The sequence below is a fragment of the Gobio gobio genome (genome assembly GCF_949357685.1).
Source record: "Gobio gobio genome assembly, chromosome: 4".
Classification (NCBI taxonomy): domain Eukaryota; kingdom Metazoa; phylum Chordata; class Actinopteri; order Cypriniformes; family Gobionidae; genus Gobio; species Gobio gobio.
Genome location: NC_137100.1, coordinates 44807538 through 44829920, shown reverse-complemented (window position 1 = coordinate 44829920; position 22383 = coordinate 44807538). Strand labels below are relative to the sequence as shown.

General features: G+C 40.2%; 1 protein-coding gene across 1 annotated transcript in view; it reads left to right on the top strand.

Moving 5' to 3' along the window:
* The window catches only part of zmat4a (zinc finger, matrin-type 4a), a 181268-nt gene that overhangs the window by 96495 nt on the left and 62390 nt on the right, over positions 1-22383 (top strand). Inside the window, exon 4 of the mRNA XM_079814692.1 lies at positions 16424-16580. Coding sequence (XP_079670818.1) covers positions 16424-16580 — 157 coding nt within the window. The remainder of the gene's footprint in view (positions 1-16423; positions 16581-22383) is intronic.

Below are 22383 nucleotides of genomic sequence, written 5' to 3'. Positions count from 1 at the left end.
AAACACAATGTTAGTGATCTTTTAGGTTTATTACAAAACTGTTGCAGGACAGATTAAACTATTAGGTTAGGTTAGGTTAGGTCAACTTTATTATCCCCAAGGGGCAATTTGTTTCACAGCCAGCAGTAATACAATCAACAGAAACAACACACAACAACACAACACACAAGAACAAAATAATAATAATAATAATAATAACAATAATAATAATTTAATTTATCTAGAATAATAAAAAAAAGTCTTGGTTACGTCTGTAAACTTAGTTCCCTGAGTAGGGAACGAGACGCTGCGTCACCGCTTTGGGAACACCCCTGCATGATTGCGTCGTGAAGCACGTATGTCATCAGTCCAATAGAGAGACGGAACGTCATAGACGGGTGACGTCATCGGCCGGAAAGTATAAAGCATCCCCGGAAACACACGCCCAAGCAAGGCGCTCGCGAGCATGCAGGGAGTATGGCAGGGTGACGCAGCGTCTCGTTCCCTACTCAGGGAACTAAGGTTACAGACGTAACCGAGACGTTCCCCTTCATGGGAACTCGAGCTGCGTCACCGCTTTGGGAACGAGACTAACCACGCCCCCATAGGAGCTGGATGCCTGTGTACTCAGGAAGCGAGCACCCGAGCCCCCAGAGTAGTGTTAATATCTAGTTCATAGAACCTGACGAAAGTGAACGGCGAGGACCAACCCGCCGCATCACAAACATCCTGCAGGGAAGCCCCTGCCAAAAGAGCCTGAGAGGCCGCCATACTCCTAGTAGAGTGGTCCCGGGCCGCCAAAGGAGAAGGCTGCCCGGCCGCCACATAAGCAAGTGAAATGGCCTCAACCACCCACTTGCTCATTCTCTGCTTAGAAACACACAAACAACTGTTCAGATCTCCTCCACAGGGCAGCTCTGTGGACGTAAGTATCTAAAGCACGAACAGGGCAAAGCAGATTAAGTCTGGCCATACCGGGAGCAAATTCCAAGCACGAGGGTGCCACCGAAAGGGTTTGTAAATCTCCAATTCTTTCAAAAGAAGAAATAGCAAGCAGAAAGATAGTTTTAAGAGTCAAAAACTTCTCTGAAACATCCTCAAGCGGCTCAAAGGGAGCCTCGGAAAGGCCTTGAAGCACAATGGCCAAGTCCCAGGCTGGCACCCTGGTGCGCACAACAGGTCTTAACCTCAAGGGTCCACGGAGGAAACGAGTTACTAACGGGTGTCGCCCCAAAGAAACACCACCCAATGGAGTGTGGTAAGCAGCGAAGGCCACCACATACACCTTCAGTGTGGAGGTAGCTAACCCAGCGGAGAACCTCTCCTGCAAGAACTCCAGCACCGCACTCGCAGGGCAGTTAACTGGATCCCACAGGCGCTCTCTACACCAACCGGTGAAGAGTCTCCATTTAAGAACATACAGTTTCCTAGTGGAGGGAGCTCTAGAGTGTAGAATGGTCTCCACAACCTCAGCTGAGAGACCAGAGCTTATGAGCTGGGCACCCTCAGAGGCCAAGCCCACAGCTTCCACAACTCTGGGTGAGGGTGTACGAAGACACCGCCCGCCTGAGAGAGAAGGTCCTCCCTGAGTGGAATCTCCAGGGGAGAGCCGTCGAGGAGAGACACAATGTCCGAGAACCATACTCGGCTCGGCCAGTACGGGGCTACTAGCAGAAGACGGGCCCCGTCCCGGCGCACTCTCTCTAGAACTCCCGGAAGCAGAGCGATCGGGGGAAATGCGTACAGGGGCAGCCTCGGCCACTCCTGCACCATAGCGTCCAGTCCGAGAGGAGCTGGAGGCGTTAGGGAGAACCACAGTTGACAATGGGTGTTCTTGTGTGTTGCAAACAGGTCCACTTGGGCCCTGCCGAACTTCTCCCAAAGGAGCTCCACCACCTCGGTGTGAAGTCTCCATTCCCCTGGCCTCGGCCCCTGTCTTGACAGGATGTCTGCTTCCACATTAAACCGCCCAGGGATGTACATAGCTCTAACTGAGAGTAGTTTCCCCTGGGACCAAAGGAGACCTCAGACCCCCTTGATGGTTGATATAGGAGACCACCGATGTCCTGTGATGCACATGATGGCCCCTGAGATACGGCAGGAAGGGAGGCATCCGTGCTCAGAGATTCCCACTGGCACAATGCCCTCAGTAACGGGCCTAGGGCCAGAAACCGAGGATCCTTCCACATGACGGAGACATGGACAAGGAGCGGAGACATCGCCGCGAAACCTTGATCACCCGAAAGGGATTTCCCCTCGGGGAAAAACCTCTGGTTTTGAGCCACCACTGTAACGGTCTAATGTACAACAGGCCGCACAGAATGATATTGGACGCTGCTGCCATGAGACCCAGCAGTCTCTGAAACTTCTTTACAGTAAGTGACTGGTCTAGCTTCACCCCTCTCACGGCTGAGCGGATCGACTCCATGCGAGGCTCTGATAAGCGGGCCGGCATAGAGACCGAATCCCAACTCACGCCTATATACGTTATTCTCTGTACTGAAGAAAGAACGCTCTTCTTGGAGTTGAACCTCAGCCCTAACCTCCTCATGTGCGCGAGCACAACATCTCGATGTTGAACTGCGAGACGAGCTGACTGTGCTAGGATCAGCCAGTCGCCGATGTAATTGAGATTGCGAATCCCCTGCATACGCAAGGGGACTAACGCAGCGTCCACACACTTCGTGAACGTGCGGGGGGAAAGAGCTAGACCGAAGGGAAGCACCCGATACTGATACGCTTCTCCCTTGAAAGTGAATCTCAGGAACTGTGCTGCGGAAGGATGGAGATGTGGAAATACGCATCTTTGAGATCTATCGTGACAAACCAGCCCTCGGACCTCATCTGAGACACGATCTGTTTGAGTGTGAGCATCTTGAACTTGAGCTTCGCTACGGCCCGGTTCAAGACGTGCAGATCTAAGATAGGGCATAGCCCTCCATCCTTCTTTGGCACCGACTATGAAGTACCGTCTGTAAAAGCCTGACTCCCTGTCTGGGGGGGGGGGGGGGTGGGGGGAACGGCGAACCGGCAGGGAACAACTGGCCCGACAGCGCCACCTCTCTCCTCGGAGGGGGCGGGCCATCCTCGGATGACTCGCGAGGGCCCTCCACGCCCCGGCACTCGGGCGGGGTTGGTGGAATGACCCTGTGAGGGTGCTGAAGGCTGACGGGTACCGTATACTCATTATTAAGTAGGGGAAAAAATAACTGAATTATCCGCAAACTTAATGATATGATGCCTCTCTAGTTGCTTCTGACACTCGTTGGTAGAAAACACAAATAAAAGAGGTGCGAATATTGCGAATCATTGTAAAAATAAATCAGAAATAGACAGTTGATATAGAGTGCAATTAGGCAGAATAATTTATCAATTTGAAAAGGCTATTATTCACTGTTGGTTTGCATAAATTACATACAATAAAGTGTAACCTTTACTAGTCGATTTATGTGAAATATCAACCCACTTCTATGCCCTTAACATAATCATCAGATGACCTCTCCTCAGTGAACTGTAATGCCGCAAGATGCGTGATATAACAATAGATTGCTGTAAAGCACAGTTTTTAGTTTGTGATCTAATAAGACGACGACGCTATCCTGCTTCAAGGCATTGCATGTTCGTCAAAACGCATAACAAAAGATAGCTTTTAGACACGCTTAGCTACGGAAAAAAGCCATTGAGCTACTGTCAAGCGACCCCAGCACTGGTAACTTGTCCATCAGTTTTCTAGTATCTTGGCATGGTATTCAAGCTTTAGCCTTGTCAGAGCCATAGGCCAGTCCAGAGATGCTGATTTATGGGACACAAGTTTGAACCTGAACTTTAAACTGAAATTTGCAAGAAATAAATATATTTATGGCCTACAAGATAAGTGTCTCAAATATGGGTTTTATACAGTCATTTTAAGTATCTGTTGGAACCTAACTGATTTGATGTGAACTGACAGCACTGTGCTTGCCATGGTTGGCATGGCATCCTGTTCTCATGGAGACGGAGACCAGACTGAGTTCTCTGACCTTTTTTTAAATATTGGGTTCTGTCTTAAAGTGAGCACCCTTCCATTTTTGCTGTAAGAAATATGTAATAAACAATAATAAGTATTAGTGAATAATCTGCAATATGTAGTGAATATTTCTATTCCAGTTAAAAGCAAGGAATAGCCATACACAGCTGTAGAACAGTATACAGTGTGTAAACAGAATTAAATACAATAAAGCAATCTCTGCAAAGCCCCCAGAGCGCTTTCACCAGCAACTACTGCCTGCTAGCCTCAGACACATTGCTGAACTGAGGTCTTTCATTGTTCACAATTTTTTTTGAAGGCACACAATATCAGATCTAGAACTCAAAAAAAAGAGAGAGAGAGAAAACCGCATATACTGTAGCTTTTGAAAGAAAGGTGTGTAGGGTAAAGCATCTTTGCATTTAGTTTGAAGGTGTATTGTTGCTCTTATGGTGGCACTATGTATATTTAAAATATGATGTGATGTGTATTTTTTCATGCATTTTTGACAGTGTTACCAATACATTATTGCTCTCAAGCCAAATTATTTGTGCCAGTTTTATATTTGTTATACGTTTATTATATATATATATTTATTGTTATATACAGATGTCCTTTTTTGTACGTAAAAAAATAAAGTAACACAAAGTTTGTATCTCTAGTTTATATTTGTATATATACATACACAATCCTTTCCTTCTGGGACTCACTGAATACTGTGAGCACATCGTCATATCTCCTTCTTTCTTCTTGGTATTTGGACAGCCATTACAAATTCAGCATCTCTTTCCCACAGGCTGATTCTGCTGTTCCAATCAGATGGTTATCGGCTTCCTGATTATTCCATCACAGCACTGATGAACCCTGTCAGACTCTTAACAGTTCTGTCTCTGTTTAGTTAGGCAATAGGCAGTCATTTGTCACTTTGAATTGACTTTATACGATACTGAAGGGATATGCAAAATGCAGGCCTATTGCACAAATGAAGCACTAAAATATGAGACCATCAGAAAACTGCTTTCAGCTTTCAAACTCAGTTTGAGTTATATGATCTTAACATGATCCTTGACACATAGTACATTGGTAATGGAGTTACTGTAGCATGTGGGCAACCACAAAATGAACAATGGAAAGTGTTTACTAAGATCTGCGCATGGTAAATGAGTCAGTATCTTAAAGGGGGGGTGAAATGCTGTTTCATGCATACTGATCTTTTTGCACTGTTAAAGTTGGATTCCCATGCTAAACATGGACACAGTTTCAAAAGCTAAGGTGGACGTTTGATGGGAGTATTTCTTTGCCAAAATTAGTACTTCCTGTTAGTCATAAGTTTCGGAAAGTTTTTTTCGATCATGGGTCTGCTTGACGTCAACAGGGCGGAATTTCCTTGTATGGGCCGTACGGACAATTCTACCGGAAGAGCGCGCGCGCGAGAGAGAGAGAGAGAGAGCGCGTGAAAGCAATAGGCTGCGCCCATCAGAGCGCTGGCTCGTAGCCAAATAACCCCGCGTTAAGGCAAAAGTGGATGGAATTTGCTTTTCCGGATTTTCAAATCGCCTAATACTGAAGGATGGAGCGGTCCCAACGATAAAGGTCCCAACGTTGGAACCGCAGGCAGTGAGTAAGACTGCTTCAAATGTCTGTTTTTGCCTATGCCCATCAAGTAGCCCAAACATGACCACGTATTGATCAATGGAGCATGCGATATATAGTGTGTACATTTGTTTAGCTGGCCACTATATGTGTATGTTTGTGTATTGTAAAAGCACTCCAAACAACAATACACAAAGAATGGGGAAATATGTTGAACTAAATAAGCGCGCTTCTTCATTCAAATGCGCTACTATTCCATGTCTTTCTATGTAAACACTAGCCTGACGCGCAAAACCAGTCCGCTTACTACAAATCATGTCTACACAAACCACGCGTAAACACACACACACACACACACACACAAACACACACACACACACACACGCACACGCACACACACACGCACACACACACACACACACACACACACACACACACACACACACACACACACACACACACACACACACACACAATATAATTAAAGTATAAATGTGTAAATAACACAAGCCGCTAAGCATATTATATAGTTAGTGTAACTTATACCACATAGAGATGTCCTGCTCTAGTCGTTTTTGCTGCTGCTCCTGTTCAACTTCAGCCTCTGGGTCTGATTCCGGATCATAGATGTATGGCTGTATCTGATTAAAAGCCATTTTTTATGTTGAATAAAGTTTTTTCCCGCTTTTAGGGATGACGCAGCTTTCAGACGCACTCAACACAGTAACAGCGGCGCGCGCTCGACATTCTTTAGCTCCGCCCACACGATACGCCCCCAGCCACACGGCTTTTTTCGGAAAGACTCGGAACAGCGCATCTTCCTTTTATAATTATAATAAAAATAAAGACTTTTCGGAGATATGCAGGATGCAATGCTACTCTATAGGTACTCAAGATTGACATGAGACTGACTGAAACTGAGTGCCCCCCCCCCCCCTTAAATGTTAACTAACTTATTGTAGAATTTGCCATGTGTAATGAAGTTTGTATGAAGGAAGGAGGTGGGATCCAGCGAACGTTCAACAACTTTAAAGGTGCCATATAATGGAAAACTGTATTTACCTTACCTTGGCATAGTTGAATAATAAAAGTTCTATACATGGAACTGACATACCATGAGCTTCAAACACCATTGTTTCCTCCCTCATATGTAAATCTTATGCGTGCAGAAGACCACTGAAAAACGTGCGAATCCCAAAATAACTGTAACGTACAAGTGATGTTCGGTTCTTGAACGAATCGTTCTTTTGAGCCGGTTCTCAGCAAGTAACCGGTCGAGCCGGTTCACTAATCGGACTGAATCGAACTTTAGTTCCGGTTTGATGATGCAAGGCGCAAAAGCCGAAGTAGCACGTCCGACTAAAAAAGAACCGAATGATCCGGTTCAACCAGCTGTCGAAGTTTGCCAAGGATTACCGAGGATGGTTGAGTTGGCGACGCAAGTCTGAGGCATGTACTGGAAATATGCTTATTATGACTATTAAGTAGCCTACATTTTATTAAAACCTGCAAAAACCTTTCTGACTGCAGTTTATTGTGCATGCAGATTATATTTTAAATTGTTAAGTGAAATGTATACGTTTATAAGATTTATTATTTCCATATAGGTTACTTTAGACATAACATATCTGCGTTTACGCATCTGTAATGTGTGCTGCATGTGCGGAACTTATTGAAATCTTATCCAAGATGTAGGCTACTCAATATTGGTCATTCATATATTATCCGACATAAAGGATCCGTGAATGAAACTGTAACCACAAACACCATTAACATAAGTGAACTGGTTTTATTAAATAGGTCTAAAAAATTTTGTACTATGGTTTTGAGCGTGCAGATTATATTTTAAATAAACGAGTTTATAAGGACCATAAACAAGGAGTTGATTTATTGGTTCTATAGTAACATATCCGCGTTTGTTGATCAGTGCCTGTAATGTGTGTTGTAGTTGCGTGAGTTTCCGTCAATAAATGAATTAACTGTGAAAACAACACCATTAACTTAAGTGAATGAAAGGCAGTAATAAGCTAAAAACACTCACGCAAAGAACTTTGTTTGATTATTTCAATATGCATTGACACAGATTACTTTATTTGAATGTTTCCTTGATATAACATGACACTGAGACATGCATAAAAAAGCATAAAAGAAAAGCATAGTGACATCATTGCAAGATGACGTCAGGAACCTATGAATCGGCTTTTTGAACCGGTTCATTGAGCCAAACTGTCCGAAAAGAACCGGTTTGCGGAAATGAATCAGACTTTGCATCACTATAACGTACTACTCTGAGATTTTAAAGGCTGAGGATCCAAATGCAGCTTTATTGAAGGTTAATCCACAATCGTAGTCAAAAACAGGCAAAAGGTCATACACAGGCAAGTAGACCAAACAGGCAAACAAGACAGGAGAGACAGGCAAAAGGGTAATCCACAGAACGGGCAACTTATCCAAAACCATGAGACAAGAAACTTGGGAAAACACTCAGAAATGCAGTAATAAAACAAACAAGACTTCGCAATGAATGACTGGGTGAACAGGCTAGATATAGGCAGAGGAAATTAGGTAAATGAGACACAGGTGTAAACAATGAGTGCTGATGAGTCCGGGCAAAGGATTATGGGTAATGTAGTCCTTGATGGAGTGACAGTCCAGGGTGGAGTGCCCTCTGGTGGTAATCACGGGGATTCTCACTGGTGAATCACAAATCGTATATGCATTCACCTTTACTATTTCTCTCAAAAATGATGATTATGTTGGTAAGTACTCTGTGTATCCTTAAATTCTTTTTTACAACAACGGCAAAGATCGTTTACACTCATCTTCTTCTTCTACTTCTTCCAGCATGGATGTTATATAATTAATATAGTTCTATTAATATAACTAAATTTGTTATATAGTTACAGTTATATAATATACAATATTATATATTAATTCTAAAGCACTATTACAACAAGATAATGTTTAAATGTTAATTAAATTCAAATATATTTATTTATTTTGTCATCACACATGGATCTGCATTCAATTAATTAGCATCAAACAAACAATATAATCCTTATTCTCAGTGAATAAAGAATACTTATTAAACGAAAAGGTAAAAAAAATGATTGCACAACCACCAAATAGGTGACGATGTGCATTAAGTAGGTTATGTAAATCGGCATTAAACAAAAGGAGGACGTAGAATGGCACGCTTTTTCTTAGTGTCTGTTTCCATGGTGAATCATCGATTCGTCGCTCTGTTGAGAATGTCTTGTGTGTTAACCGGGAGCATAGTCTGAGTTGTCTGAACTTACTCCGGGACTCGTTTTTGGAACCAACATTCCTCGAGTAAGCATGGTTTGGGTTAATCAACCGGGAGTTTAAGGTATATGTGACAGTAAGAACCTTGCTTTCTGGAATACCCCCCAGGTTAGGTTCACATAGTAAGTTACCATGGTAAAAGAAATGGGCTTGACTTACCCTGCTTTCTCGGGTTTGACATACCTCCCATTCTGAAACAGAAAACTCAGAAATTCCCTCATTTCAGGGTTAACATACTCAGAGTTTTCACTTAACCTCCTTTCTGAAACGGGCCCCTGGTCCTCTCTCGTTTCACTGTCGTCGCTTCTCCTTTTATGCATCCGAGCTCCTCCGTGAGAGATACGAGAACGGTGACACTCATATGCAATCACGCCACTGGCCTCATGCAGTTCTCTCACGGCTCTTGTCCGCCCTGCTTGTCACATCATGATTTTATTCTCAGCAGTTTTCAGAAATTAGTGAACAACAGCATGAAGTACAAAGTGAAAGTTTTATTAAGAGTATGAAATATGATACTATGTTGTAAAATTTTGTGGCCACCGATGGCAGTAATCAAAACAAGATCATCAACAATAGCAGGATCATTAACAAAAGTTTTTGTGTTTGAAAACTTGATCGCAAAACCTTTTACATAACGTTTCTTGGGGTAATGCAAACATTTTGCTTATGTGTCATGTACTGGTCCCATTCATTCTCATTTTACTCTCCTTTCCTTATTTTCTGTCAGCTTTCACTATCAATAGCTAAAACCCAAAATGGAAAAATGCTCTAAACTGAGTAGAGTTGGCAAAAGGTATTCATGGGCATGCATACAAGGAGAAAAGATTAGCATCGCTGAAGCTGATGATTGTTGAATGCAAAGAAGCTTAATTGTTGTGTGTAAATGGGCTGCATTAGAAAACAAGCATTCACCAAGCATTAATCTTGAGTAGAAAAACAATGTCAGAGAGCATTATGTCTGTCATAGTTGCAGTTCTTTGAAATGCAGTGTTTTTTAATTTTAAGTTAGGGATGTGTGTAATTTAAAATATTCTCTCCTCTCCCACCATAATATGTAGGGACAACAATAAGTAAGTCATTTGCTTGTTGCTTCCCCTAAAGAGTGCTCTGTTGATGAATCAACCTAAGACCACAACAGTGGCTCAACTAATGGCGTGAGTTTTGTCTGCCCAAATGTTTACCAAACTGTATTTAAAATGCGTTTATTTCATACTAAGTATACTACAAATCCATTGACATATATACTGACATATTGCTTGAGACTTACTAGTCTCAGCCTCAGACGTCACGCCCACGGACCGTTGGCTGAACATCTGATGCATATGGCGCACTTATCTGGAAACACTTCAGGAGTTTCGAAGTCGTCATCTGATTGGTTGAATTCTACAGGATATCTGTGAGACGAGTGTGTTGCGTTCTTTAACGGTCCACCTGGAAACAAATGCCGTGACGCCAAACTCCCTCGCGGAAGAAGAGCGCTGTCGTGTTTACAGCTGTGACAATGAGCTCTTACCAGGATCAACTAAACACTGGATTTTCAAAAGTATGTGAGGTGCCTGCTGGCTTCATTGTTGCAACAAACTTGCACAACGTTCTTGAATGAATAATTTATAGATGCATGTTGGTCTGTTATTGCAGGGACATAGACTTTACATTTTCATGCCCCTAAACATGACGCAGAACAAAACAAAACTTGATTGGTTGCTTTACGTCTCAGCAAACATTCTCTTGGGCAGTCCTCGTCCAATGAAAGCCTTGATAGAGTCCAGACCTTCTGCCGTCAGTCTGAAGTTCTGGCTACATGAGACTAGAGACTTTACATGCACATGTCATGAACTTTAATAACATCCCATTTTTAGTCTGCAGGGTTTAAAATGGAGTTTGCCCACCCTTTGCAGCTATAGCAGCTTAAACTTTTCTGGGAAGGGTTTCACTGTGCACCTCAGCATGCGCTGACCCCGCTCTGTGATTTTACGTGGCCTACCACTTTGTGGCTGAGTTGCTGTTGTTCCCAATTGCTTTCACTTTGTGATAATACTACTAACAGTTGAACGTGGAATATTTATTCCACGTTCGACTTATTGCACAGGTGGCTACCTATCACGATACCACGCTTCAATTCCCTGAGCTCCTGAGAGCGACCCATTCTTTCACAAATGTTTGTAGAAGCAGTGTGCATGTCTAGGTGCTTGATTTTATGCACATGTGGCCATGGAAGTGATTGGAACACCTGAATTGTAACACCATCAATTTTGGCAATATAGTGTAAATATTACAATTAAAAATGTATTTGGAGTACTACTTTATTGCACAATGCACATTTCTTAATATTAAGCATAAATAAAACGTAGCGTCAGTTCTTGCTCAGAACAGAACCATACCGCCAATCCAAAATGTACGCTAATTGTCAGTTTTCTTTGACGATAGTGGTCCTGACAGAAATGTGTTTTAATAATGCTATGATCACTGTATGATATCAGTCTTTAAATACAAGATAAGTGTACCTAAAGTATACTTGCAATAGTTCCACTTCAGCACAATCAAATATACTTAAGTATATCTTTAGCTGGACCTCAACACTATTTCTGGATAACTAAAGTTCATTAAGTAGAAAATTAGTTGTTCCAATTTAGCAGACTTTAAGTGTTTTTATACTAATCAATTTAGTATACCAACAGTACACTTGCAGGGTATTTATATTGAGTACATACATATGTAAATGTATTTGTAAGTATACCTAGAGCATTAAATAAATATATTTCAAATACATTTTGGTATATTTTTCACTAGGGTGTACAATGGTGAATTTAAAAATTAACATTTGTTAACCTTTAACATTGAGATTTCGTAGTGTTAAAAAAGTAAACTTACTTTGTTTGCTAATGCCATAGCATTTAGAAAATGCAAAGTTTTACAGATTTACAGAATTGTACAAATCTACAAAGAAAAAAACCTCACAAAGAAGGGAAGGTAGCGTGACATAGTTTGTAACAGTTTTCTGAAGATGCAAACCTTTTATACGCTGATTATTTTCAGCTATTGAAGTTGCACTAATATTATTATGATAGTAAAGCTCTGTGAAAGACACTATGTTTTGTGTTGACAGAAAAGAGAATTTACTGCTTTCAAATAAAGAAAAAGATAATTTTATTGCATGAATGAAATAGACACAAATCCGTTTTGCTGAGGAGCAATGCGTTTTTCTAAGTGACAGGCTGTGAATTGCTGTGTAGACGTATATTCAGAAGTGTAATTATCTTCAGCTTTGCACATGGCTTTAGAATAAGTGAGCCGCACATATCTGATGAATCACATTGGAGATTAAATCTAGAAGGATACAGCCGAGTCAGGGGTTTTCTGTTGCGTTTTCCTATAGAAGATTCCAGGATGTCATTTTTCTGTTCAACATACTATCAATATTGTTCATGCACACACATATTTCTGGATTTTGCTTTTGACTCTGGAATTGATGCTTGGATATACGCATTTATTTTTCATCTTTAAGTCAACATTAATTTTTAACATTGTTCCACAATTTGATGTTTTTCCAAGTGAAACAGGACAGCCAACATGAAAATATGTAGTGCAAGACTTGATTTTATCTTTTGGCAGTTGAGTGCTCTACACACCAGAATGTCTTTAATGCCAAAGTGGCTGTAGTAACGTTAGTTGTTATGCCAAGAAAGAGGCGGGAACCGGTGAACTTCCAATGTAACTTTAATATCCAAAATCAACAAACAACAAAATGAAAGTAAAAGCCGCAGCCCCTCACAGACGACTGCCGCACACACATAATAAAACATAAACAAAACACAACGTAAAATACAGACCTTGTCCGCTCTCATCCTTTACTGCCGTTCGTTGCTCCTCCTTTTTACTTCCGTTGCTCCTCTGTGAGAGGTAGACTGGTGTGGCACGCAAGTGTCCTTAGCAATCACGCCACCGGCCTCGTGCCGTTCTCTTATGGCTTTCAGCCCTGTCCAGCTTGCCGTAGTGGCTTTTTGGCTATTAGGTATCTATCAAAGGAATAAAATGTTTATGCATTTTTTAACATTTTGTTTAAAAAAAAAAAAGGATTGTTTGTTAATAAAACCAGGTATAGGCTTTAGGAAAGTATGTGGACTCTGAAGATGAATTTGGTGAACCATCTTTCCCATTTAAAATAAAATTGAATTTAATATTTTTCACAAAGGATTTTTTACATAGTTTCTGCTATGATAAAGAGACATCCACTCTTGCATTGGGTGTTCGTGCATTTTGGGGGTGGAACAATTAAGGGAAGGGTGTGTTGGTTTGGGTTGATTTTTAAATATCAACAGTGTTCAACAGTGTTTCTCAGAAATCACTTACTGCACATTTAATTTTAGCATAAATTCAAATGTAGTATTTTTACGTCTAAAATGACAAGGGATTGTTTTAGCAAATAAAATGCTCTTAACAAATGCAAATTTGCTATTCAATGGTAATTTGCACCATTGTGCGTATCAAATTCATACTTTCAGAATGTCTAAAACAATCATACAAAGTAATTCAACAATTAAACTACAGTACTTTGAGCCAATGCAAATTTGCAACATGGTGACTTTCCAACCTCTTTACAGATGACTCATTAACACCTGCGTTCTTTATCAAATTAGCTTTTAATGAAGAGTCATGTTTTGATTTTGCTAGTGATTTTCATTTTTCTGTATTATATAGTGAATGACTGTAATACAAAGACCACGGCATTCTAAATGCACTGTACGAGGACTTGTGTGGGAGATTCCGCTTTTCAGAGCAGCTGAAGTCTATATGGATAAATGGATATACTGAATGTACAGTGCAAATACCAGAGCACAGAGCAAGGTCATTTGGAGAACTGCTGGTTTTGTGTGTGTGGTTTTTTAAGCTCCCTCCATTAGCACTGAGGACGCTTGGCTTCCATGATACTAACAAACAGAAAAGACAATGCTTTTCTGCAGACCAGCCTCAAGTCTAAGTGTGTAGTTCCCTTCTACACAGTATGCCAAAGCAGTATATTAAATGCAGTAAGTAATACTGACTTACAAAGGCAAATTGTTCCAATGTGAACTACATTCACATTGGAACTGAGAAAATATAGCTTCAAAGTTTTTTGATTGATGGTGAAGGCTCTTTTCAAGTGTAAGTGCTATAGGAAGTTAGCCTGGTCCTACCAGACTCTCGTACATTTAATTTGTACAGAGAGTCTGGCCACTCTCCATTGACAAGCATTAACCGCCACTCTGGATCTGTCATAACCAATCACTAACATTTGGTTGTGACGCATGTCATCTCAAACTAGAGCACAACATCAACGTCATTGTTCTTAGCCACTCCCTCTGTTCGCTGATTGGACTGGTTCAAATTTGACCGGAGAAAACCAGAGAATATACCGCAATCCCAGACGTGGAGTACTGAAGAAAAATTTAAATTGAGCGGAAGTACGTGGGCGGAGCCAGGCTAATAGGAAGTAGTTCCTTGTGTTTAAATTATTTAATGGTAGTTTTTAATACATCATAAGTCGAAGAATATACTTTGGACAACGCCAACATTTCAGATGTAGTACGTCTGGTAATGTGTTTTCAGTACACCATCTGCATGCGTATAGAAAATACTTTATACACACTCGGGTATTCTGACCTTATTTCTGTCTCACTCTCTTTTCTCATACTTCAGATTGTCATGCACACAGTTCTAAATGCAGTCTGTTCATCTCTGCAGTTTAGGAAGATGTTTCCTGCTCAGACAGAGCGAGTTTTTTGTGTTTGCTTGCTTGTGTAAGAATTCCCCCAAGCACAACCTAAGCCTGTTTTCACTACACTTGTGTCACACCAGTTTACCCTTCCTATAGTCCAAGGCTCTGTGTGGCAATGTAACAAAATTGCTGGAAAATTAATGCAAATAAGCTTCTTGTTTTATTCATAGAGCTGGAAACTGAGCTGTAGGGCAACAATTGTTTTTGATTACTATCAATATAAAGTCTCTCCCTGTAATTACAGTTAACAGCTACAACGCCTGTAAGGAACATCTAACAAGGCCGAAGACTAGCAAAGTTCACAGTGGAAGCTTTACAAAATAACAATGTTTTAGGGAAAGGAAGAGCAGAGTAGACCTGTTAGTAGGCGTGACAAAAAAAAAGGAAGGCCGTCACATCAGGTTTGGTGTCTTGATTCTATTCTAGGGATGTTTGAGCCATTCCTGTAGGTTTATGTAAGGTACTAGTTGGGATATCTGTCAGGAGTGGAGGGCATAAGTTAGTTTGTGAAGTGATGAGGGATGCACGATTTATTGGTAGCATATCAGTTATCATCTGATAGTATAAAAGGTATATATAATTAAGATTTTTGTTTGTTTCACATTTGAAAGAAGTCTCTTATGCTTACCAAGGCTGCATTTATTTAATCAGAAATACATCGAAACAGTAATATTGTGAAATATTATTAAAACTTGAATATATTTGAAAATGTAATTTATCCATGTGATGGCAAAGCTGAATTGTCAGCATCCTGTCACAATCACAAGTGAGAGTGCCCCTGATTACCACCTGAGGGCACTCCACCCCGGACTGTCACTCCATCACAAACTACATTACCCATAATCCTGTGCCCGGACTCATCATCATTCATTGTTTGCACCTGTGTCTCATCACCTCATTACCCCATTACCCCAGACTATATAAACCATGTTCACTCTGTCATTAACTGCGAAGTCTTGTTTAGTGTTTCTACTGCAATTCTGAGCGTTTCCCTGGTTTCATGTATCTTGGTCTTTGATTACTTGCCCGTTCCGTGGATCACCCTTTTGCCTGTCTCTCCTGCCTTGTTTGCCTGTTTGGACTGCTTTCCTGTGTATGACCTTTTTGCCTGTACTTTTGACTACGATTGTGGATTACCCTTTTATTAAAAACTGCGTTTGGATCATCAACCTTCTGACTCAGAGCAGTACGTTACACATCCATTTTTCATACTGTACTTTATAATGTTGGGATGCCTAGTGTTTGTTTATTTTATTTGTTTTGTAGAGTTTTAATATTGCTGTTTGGTATAGGCCAGAAACCATGCATCCCTAAAAGTGAATTCTATTGGATCTCCATCCCAAGCATATACTGAAGAATGTACCGCTGAGAAAATGAACTCAGTCATGAAATGGCTTCACAGATTTCACATCTTCTATTTGGTATAAAATGTGTAATAGATCTTACTGCAGGCAGTGGGTGAGGTCTTCACGTTCTGCCTGTGATGGTTCAATCAAACTGGCCTATTACTGTAAATCACCTCAATTTGCATCCCACCAGGAACCACATATAAGCAATCCCAAAGTAGCCGAGACATTTGCTCCCCTCCTGCTTATATTTTTCAAACTGTTATATTTGCAGCACATTTGCCCCCAAGCGTTACTGGGGGGTTTGACCTCCGGAGATAGGAGGAGAAAAATCTGCTATGAGAAATGTTGTACTGAGCTCTTGATTTCCTCTTTCAACCCCATGCCCTTGCTCTTTCTGACCTTCTGACCATTATAAATGTGTCTGATATGTTGCAGGGCAGTGAGGAGGGAGATGTGGATAAGAACAAGTGCTGTACGCTGTGTAACATGTCCTTTACTTCCGCTGTGGTAGCGCAGTCTCATTACCAAGGCAAGATCCATGCTAAAAGGCTCAAACTTCTGCTGGGCGAACAGCCTACCATTACAGCCAAAGGTAAGTGTAGCACACTCACACACACACACATAGCACTGAAAAATTATCTGGGAGGGTGCTTGTATATCAGGAGATCAGTCGGAGAAGACTGCGTGTGGCTGGAGGATCAGGCCTGGCGTTTGAAAGAGCCCAGCACTGCACATCACCGCCTACTTGCCTACAGGGGTAATTGACCTAAAAATAAGGAGGAAGAGTATCTATGTGTCTGTTTGAGGCTTTATAAAAGGAGCTTTATGGAAGCAGCCAACTGAAAGCAGTGTGTTTGAGAATACTGTCGTCACACTGTCTGCATATTTGTGTTTATGTCTGTGTTCATTCTTGCATTATGCTTCTATCATGCAGTGCTTTGCTGTGCATGTTAGGTTTCTGACCTGTTTAGAGCACAATAGTGGTGTGAGATTGTGCCGAGAATGAGCAGGAAACACTCGGGGATCAGTGGGCTCTCAGAAATCATCTGCCTGTAGGAGGACACACAAAGGAAATACAGTACAGTAGAGAGAGGCTTTGTGTGTCATTTCGGTTTCAGTCAATGGAGAGAGAGACTCCACTGGCTTTCAGTTCTGTTCAGTATCCATTACTTACCAGCTTTCCTACTGGCTGTGCCTCCAAATGCCCAGTGTGTTTATTAATTACACTCTTCAGTGGACAGCTGCACCACATATGGCATAGTTAGGAGGCTCACCACATCACATCCAGTGTTTAGGATCAATTACACAATTCTAACGCTTGAGATGGAGCCACAGTCTGTCCACTATGTGTATCAAACTGATGTAATCTAATGGGCATAGTGCTTTTTTTATCCACCAGTATGTTCTCTGGGATACTTGATTCTGATTGGTCAATGTTGTTGTCCATAGCAACACAACATAAATGACCACTCATCTGGGAAATCTTTGCTCTGAATAAAAACTGACAGGTTTTCATGCCCATTTATTGGCTATGCAGTTAGTAGAATTATTATTATTAATTATTATATTATTATTATTATTTAGGGATATTTTTATTATGATTAATTTACTATAGTAAATGTATGTTAATTTTAATAATTATCATAATTATAATAAAATACATATACATACAATCTAATAATTGTTATAATAAATATTACTGTATCTCAATAAATGTCGTGGAAAAGTTTATTTCAGTAATTCAACTTAAAAGGTGAAACTAATATATTATATAGACTCATTGCATGCAAAGTGAGATATTTCAAACCTTTATTTGTTATAATTTTGATGATGCTTATGAAACCCCAAAAATCAAAATCTCAGAAAATTTGAATATTACATGAAATCAATACAAAAAAGCCAATCAATACAATGCCCCATAGATTCTCGTTGGGGTTCAGGTCAGGTGAGTTTGCTGGCCAATCAAGCACAGTAATCCCATGGTCATTGAATCAGGTTTTGGTACTTTTTGGCAGTGTGGGCAGGTGCCAAGTCCTGCTGTAAAATGAAGTCGGCACCTCCATAAAGCGTGTCTTCTGAAGGAAGCATGAAGTGCTCTAAAATGTCCTGATAGACGGGTCTGTTGACTCTGGACTTACTAAAGCACAGTGGACCAACACCAGCTGATGACATGGCTCCCCAAACCAACACAGACTGTGGAAACTTCACACTGGACTTCAAACATCTTGGACTGTGTGCCTCTCCATTCTTACTCCAGACTCTGGGACCTTGGTTTCCAAATGAGATGCAAAATTTGCTCTCATCAGAAGAGAGGACTGGACCACTGAGCAGCAGACCAGTTTTTTATTTATTTAGCCCAGGAAAGACTCTTCTGACGACATTTGAAGCCCATGTCCAGGATCCGTCTGTGTGTGTTGGCTCTTGATGCAGTAACTCCAGCCTCAGTCCACTGCTTGTGAAGCTCCCCCACACATTTGAATGGCCTTTTCTTGACAATCTTCTCCAGGCTGCGGTCATCCCTGCAGCTTGTGTACCTTTTTCCTTCAACACTTTTCCCTTCCACTTAACTTTCTATTAATGTGCTTTGATACAACACTTTGAGAACATCCGACTTCTTTTGCAATTCCCTTTTGAGGCTTTGAAGGTGTCAATGATGGTTTTCTGCACAACTGTCAGGTCAGCAGTCTTCCCCACGATTGTGAATTCTACTGAACCAGACTGAGAGACTATTTAAAGGCTCAGGAACCCTTTGCAGATGTTTTGGATTAATTAGCTGATTAGAATGTGAGACTTTGAGCCTATAATACTGAACCTTTTCACAATATTCTAATTTTCTGAGATTTTGATTTTGGTGGTTTCATAAGCTGTACGCCAAAATTATAACAAATAAAGGCTTTAAATATATCACTTTGCATGTAATGAGTCTATATAATATATTAGTTTCACCTTTTAAGTTGAATTACTCAAATAAATTAACTTTCCCTTGACATTCTAATTTATTGAGATGCACCTATATTATTATTATTATTAATAATTATAATTATAAATGTATAATAATTATTATAAATAATTTATATTTTATTCAAAATAAACCCATTGTCCTGATCACCCCTGAATGGGATCGTTTTGCAACAATGACAGACTGATTGCATATTTATCCATTATTTATCAACCCTAATGGTGCATATTATTGTTCAATGGTCGTGAGTGCCATGTTAATTTAAAATTCAGAGACTCCATTTTTTGACAGTCTGATTTTTAATGCAAGGCTAGCATATCTGGCTTAAAATGAATTGCCCCTGTAGTCTTGTTTTTTTTTTTGCCTTTGCTCTTCTCTCTCTCTCTCTCTCTCTCTCTCTCTCTCTCTCTCTCTCTCTCTCTCTCTCTCTCTCTCTCTCTCTCTCTCTCTCTCTCTCTGCTTGTTCCTCCCATGTTTCCTGTCACTGACTGATGCCATCATTAGCTGTGCCATCTGCGTCTGATGGTTAGAGACAGACGAGGCTTGTGTCCCACTCTGAGGGGATTGAGGCAGACCATCAATCCCTCTGACATGTGGCATACTGAGACAGACTAGCTCAGGCCCAGTTTAACTGAGCAGAGAGGACTTCTCTTTAAACTTAGTGAGCTTTTCAGTGCCCTGACAATCTGGGGACAAACTGTTAACATGATGCAGTGTCGGCTCAAAATATGTTCAAAGTAACCAAAAACTGCTGACGTCAAAGTGCTTTTAGGGAAGTGTTTTTGGGAGAAAGAAATTAGGTGATGCTTGAATGTGTGGTTTGTTATTGATTTTTTGATTGGAAATGTTGACAGAAACTTCCTCAAAGTCTGTTCCTGGTCAATGACAAATGATGATGTCTTAAAAAGGAGAAATATTAGTTCAAAACACAAGTGTGAGATTCTTAGAAATGTAATCTCTGTATTCATGTTGTTTTAATTCCTGAAAATGTTTATTAAGTAATACACCTTGAGTACACACCTTAATCATTACATTTCAGATTGTTTACAAACCTACTTTTCATATGAAATTTGTATTAATTTTATATGAACTAACATTTCCTTTTTATAAAAAGCCAAAGTATGCCAAAGGTTTTTAAAAAAAATATTTGTTATCTTTTAAAATCACAATTTCTGGTCACGGCCCACAAAAAAAACCTGTTAACATATTTTTAGAAATAAAAACATAATGTTCAGCATAGATATGTATTCACGTCATTATCTGTATCAATTATTTTTTAATTATGCATTTTTAATAGATTGTTAAAAAAAATGTGGACTGAATTAATGCTTAATGAAATTCATTAAAAAAAGTAAACATGTATTGTGTGGTGGGTTTGGATCTTAGTGGCTCTACCACAGTGTGTGAAATAAAACCAGGTCATTCATAGACAACCCTTATTGATTTCTGCATAACAGAAAGTGACGCGGCTGAGTGAAGCCAAGCTCATCTCCTGGGAAACACTGTTGTTTCAGCCGGATATCAGCCAATAACACAAAGCATTCTGCCTCTTCTGTATTCATTGAGACAAATGAGAAACCACTGGAAGGCCACATGTATTATTGACCTACATGCACATCTGTCTTTATACATGGCATTTGAGGCTACTACATCCATCTTATCAAGTTACTCAGCAGGGTGTTTTGCAATCAGTTCTGTTTGTCTATGCTTCCTGTTAAGGATTGTTTTTGCCTCTTGTAAATATGGGAAAATTCTATTTTGTTTGTGCCTATGTGTGTCTAGATTAGATATACAGCAGTTTATTGTGCAGGCTACCCAATTATAATATATACAATTATTTACAATCATTTATTTACTTCCAGTGTCTTCAAGAAGCTTTCAGTTTATTTTCATGTTGTAAAATATTCCAAATATGTGGTAAAAAATTCCCTTCTTATATAATGCAGGGAACAGGATGAGATTCTGCAGCGAGAGAATTGTACAGAAACTCCAGTAAGGACATTTTCAGAGAGGAAAGTGGATAACTGCAAGGATTTAAAAAGATTTTTAAAAAAAAGAAAAGGAATAAAAAAGCTTTTGATCCTGTTCTGGTTGATCTAGAAATGGAATTTCTTTTATTGCATTACGATAACATTGTGTGGAAATTACATACATTCGGTGGTTCATGCCATTTTTTGCACGCTATAGCTGTTTACAAGGCTGTTCCACAGTTGTGTATTTGGATGAAAAATAATATGAATTTAGTTAGAATGTAAATAAGACACACTAAATGTACAAACATTTTGCTTTACTGTATGTACAATGGAATGTTGGTGTTTTAATTTTGTTAAAGGGGACATATTATGCACCTTTTCACAAGATGTAATATAAATCTCTGGTGTCCCCAGAATGTGTCTGTGAAGTTTCAGCTCAAAATAGCCCTCAGATCATTTATAGCTTGTCATATTTCCCCCTATTTGGGTGTGAGCAAAAAAATGCCATTCTTTACCTCCTTTACACGAGCTTCGGATACAACATTGTCAACAACAAAACAAGTGAATCTCACTCAGCCAAAATGTCAGAAATAACCAGTTGTGGATGTATAATAATAACCTTACATGTTTGAACCGGACACAGATGGAGAGACTCAGGAAGAGGTTGCAACTTATGGTCTGCACCTGGATGTTTCTGAATGGTTAGTGGATACATTCATGTAACGTTAGTTGTTGTGGAGTTACGTTGATTCAACTCATCGACTAGCATGTACCATCATGTTAATCTATACATTGTTTTATAGGTGCTCGTGTGTGAACGTAAAAAAGTCTGTCACCTGACTAAATACGTGCGTTTATGAATTACGCAGACGGTGAGCGTTTTCAGGATAAAACTAACGAGTCGACATAGCTCTAGTCTCTGTGAATACAGTCAGAGACTATGGTCATATTAGCCATACAGCATTCTAGAAAGTTCATTCAGAAAGGAAATTTCCAAACATTCACAAAATATGAAGTGCCATCCTTACTCGTTCTGGATATGAAGTTAGAGAACAAAACTTTGGTATTGACCCCTCATTCAGAAACAACTTTTTCGCAAATCCAGCATTGGTACTGACCCTCGTTGGTGAAGCAATAATGCGTAAAATACACAAATATATAACATTTTACCGACATTCTTCGGCACATTTGCTTCAAAAATCAGTCTATGGGACTCTTATGTTCGTTGGTACATCCAACAACAGAACATTTCTAATGTTATTTGACGCAGACATTATAATACTCGAGCTAGCTAATACAGCGAGTAAATAGAAATGATGGTTTCTGTGCTTTTCACTCAGGGGTGTGTTTATGCTAAAAGGGCAGATCATCGACAGTCATGGGCGGGGTTTGCTTACTCTTACGTATAAATATCTGGAGCCACACATTATGAGAGATTGATTGATTGGGGATTATAAAACAGT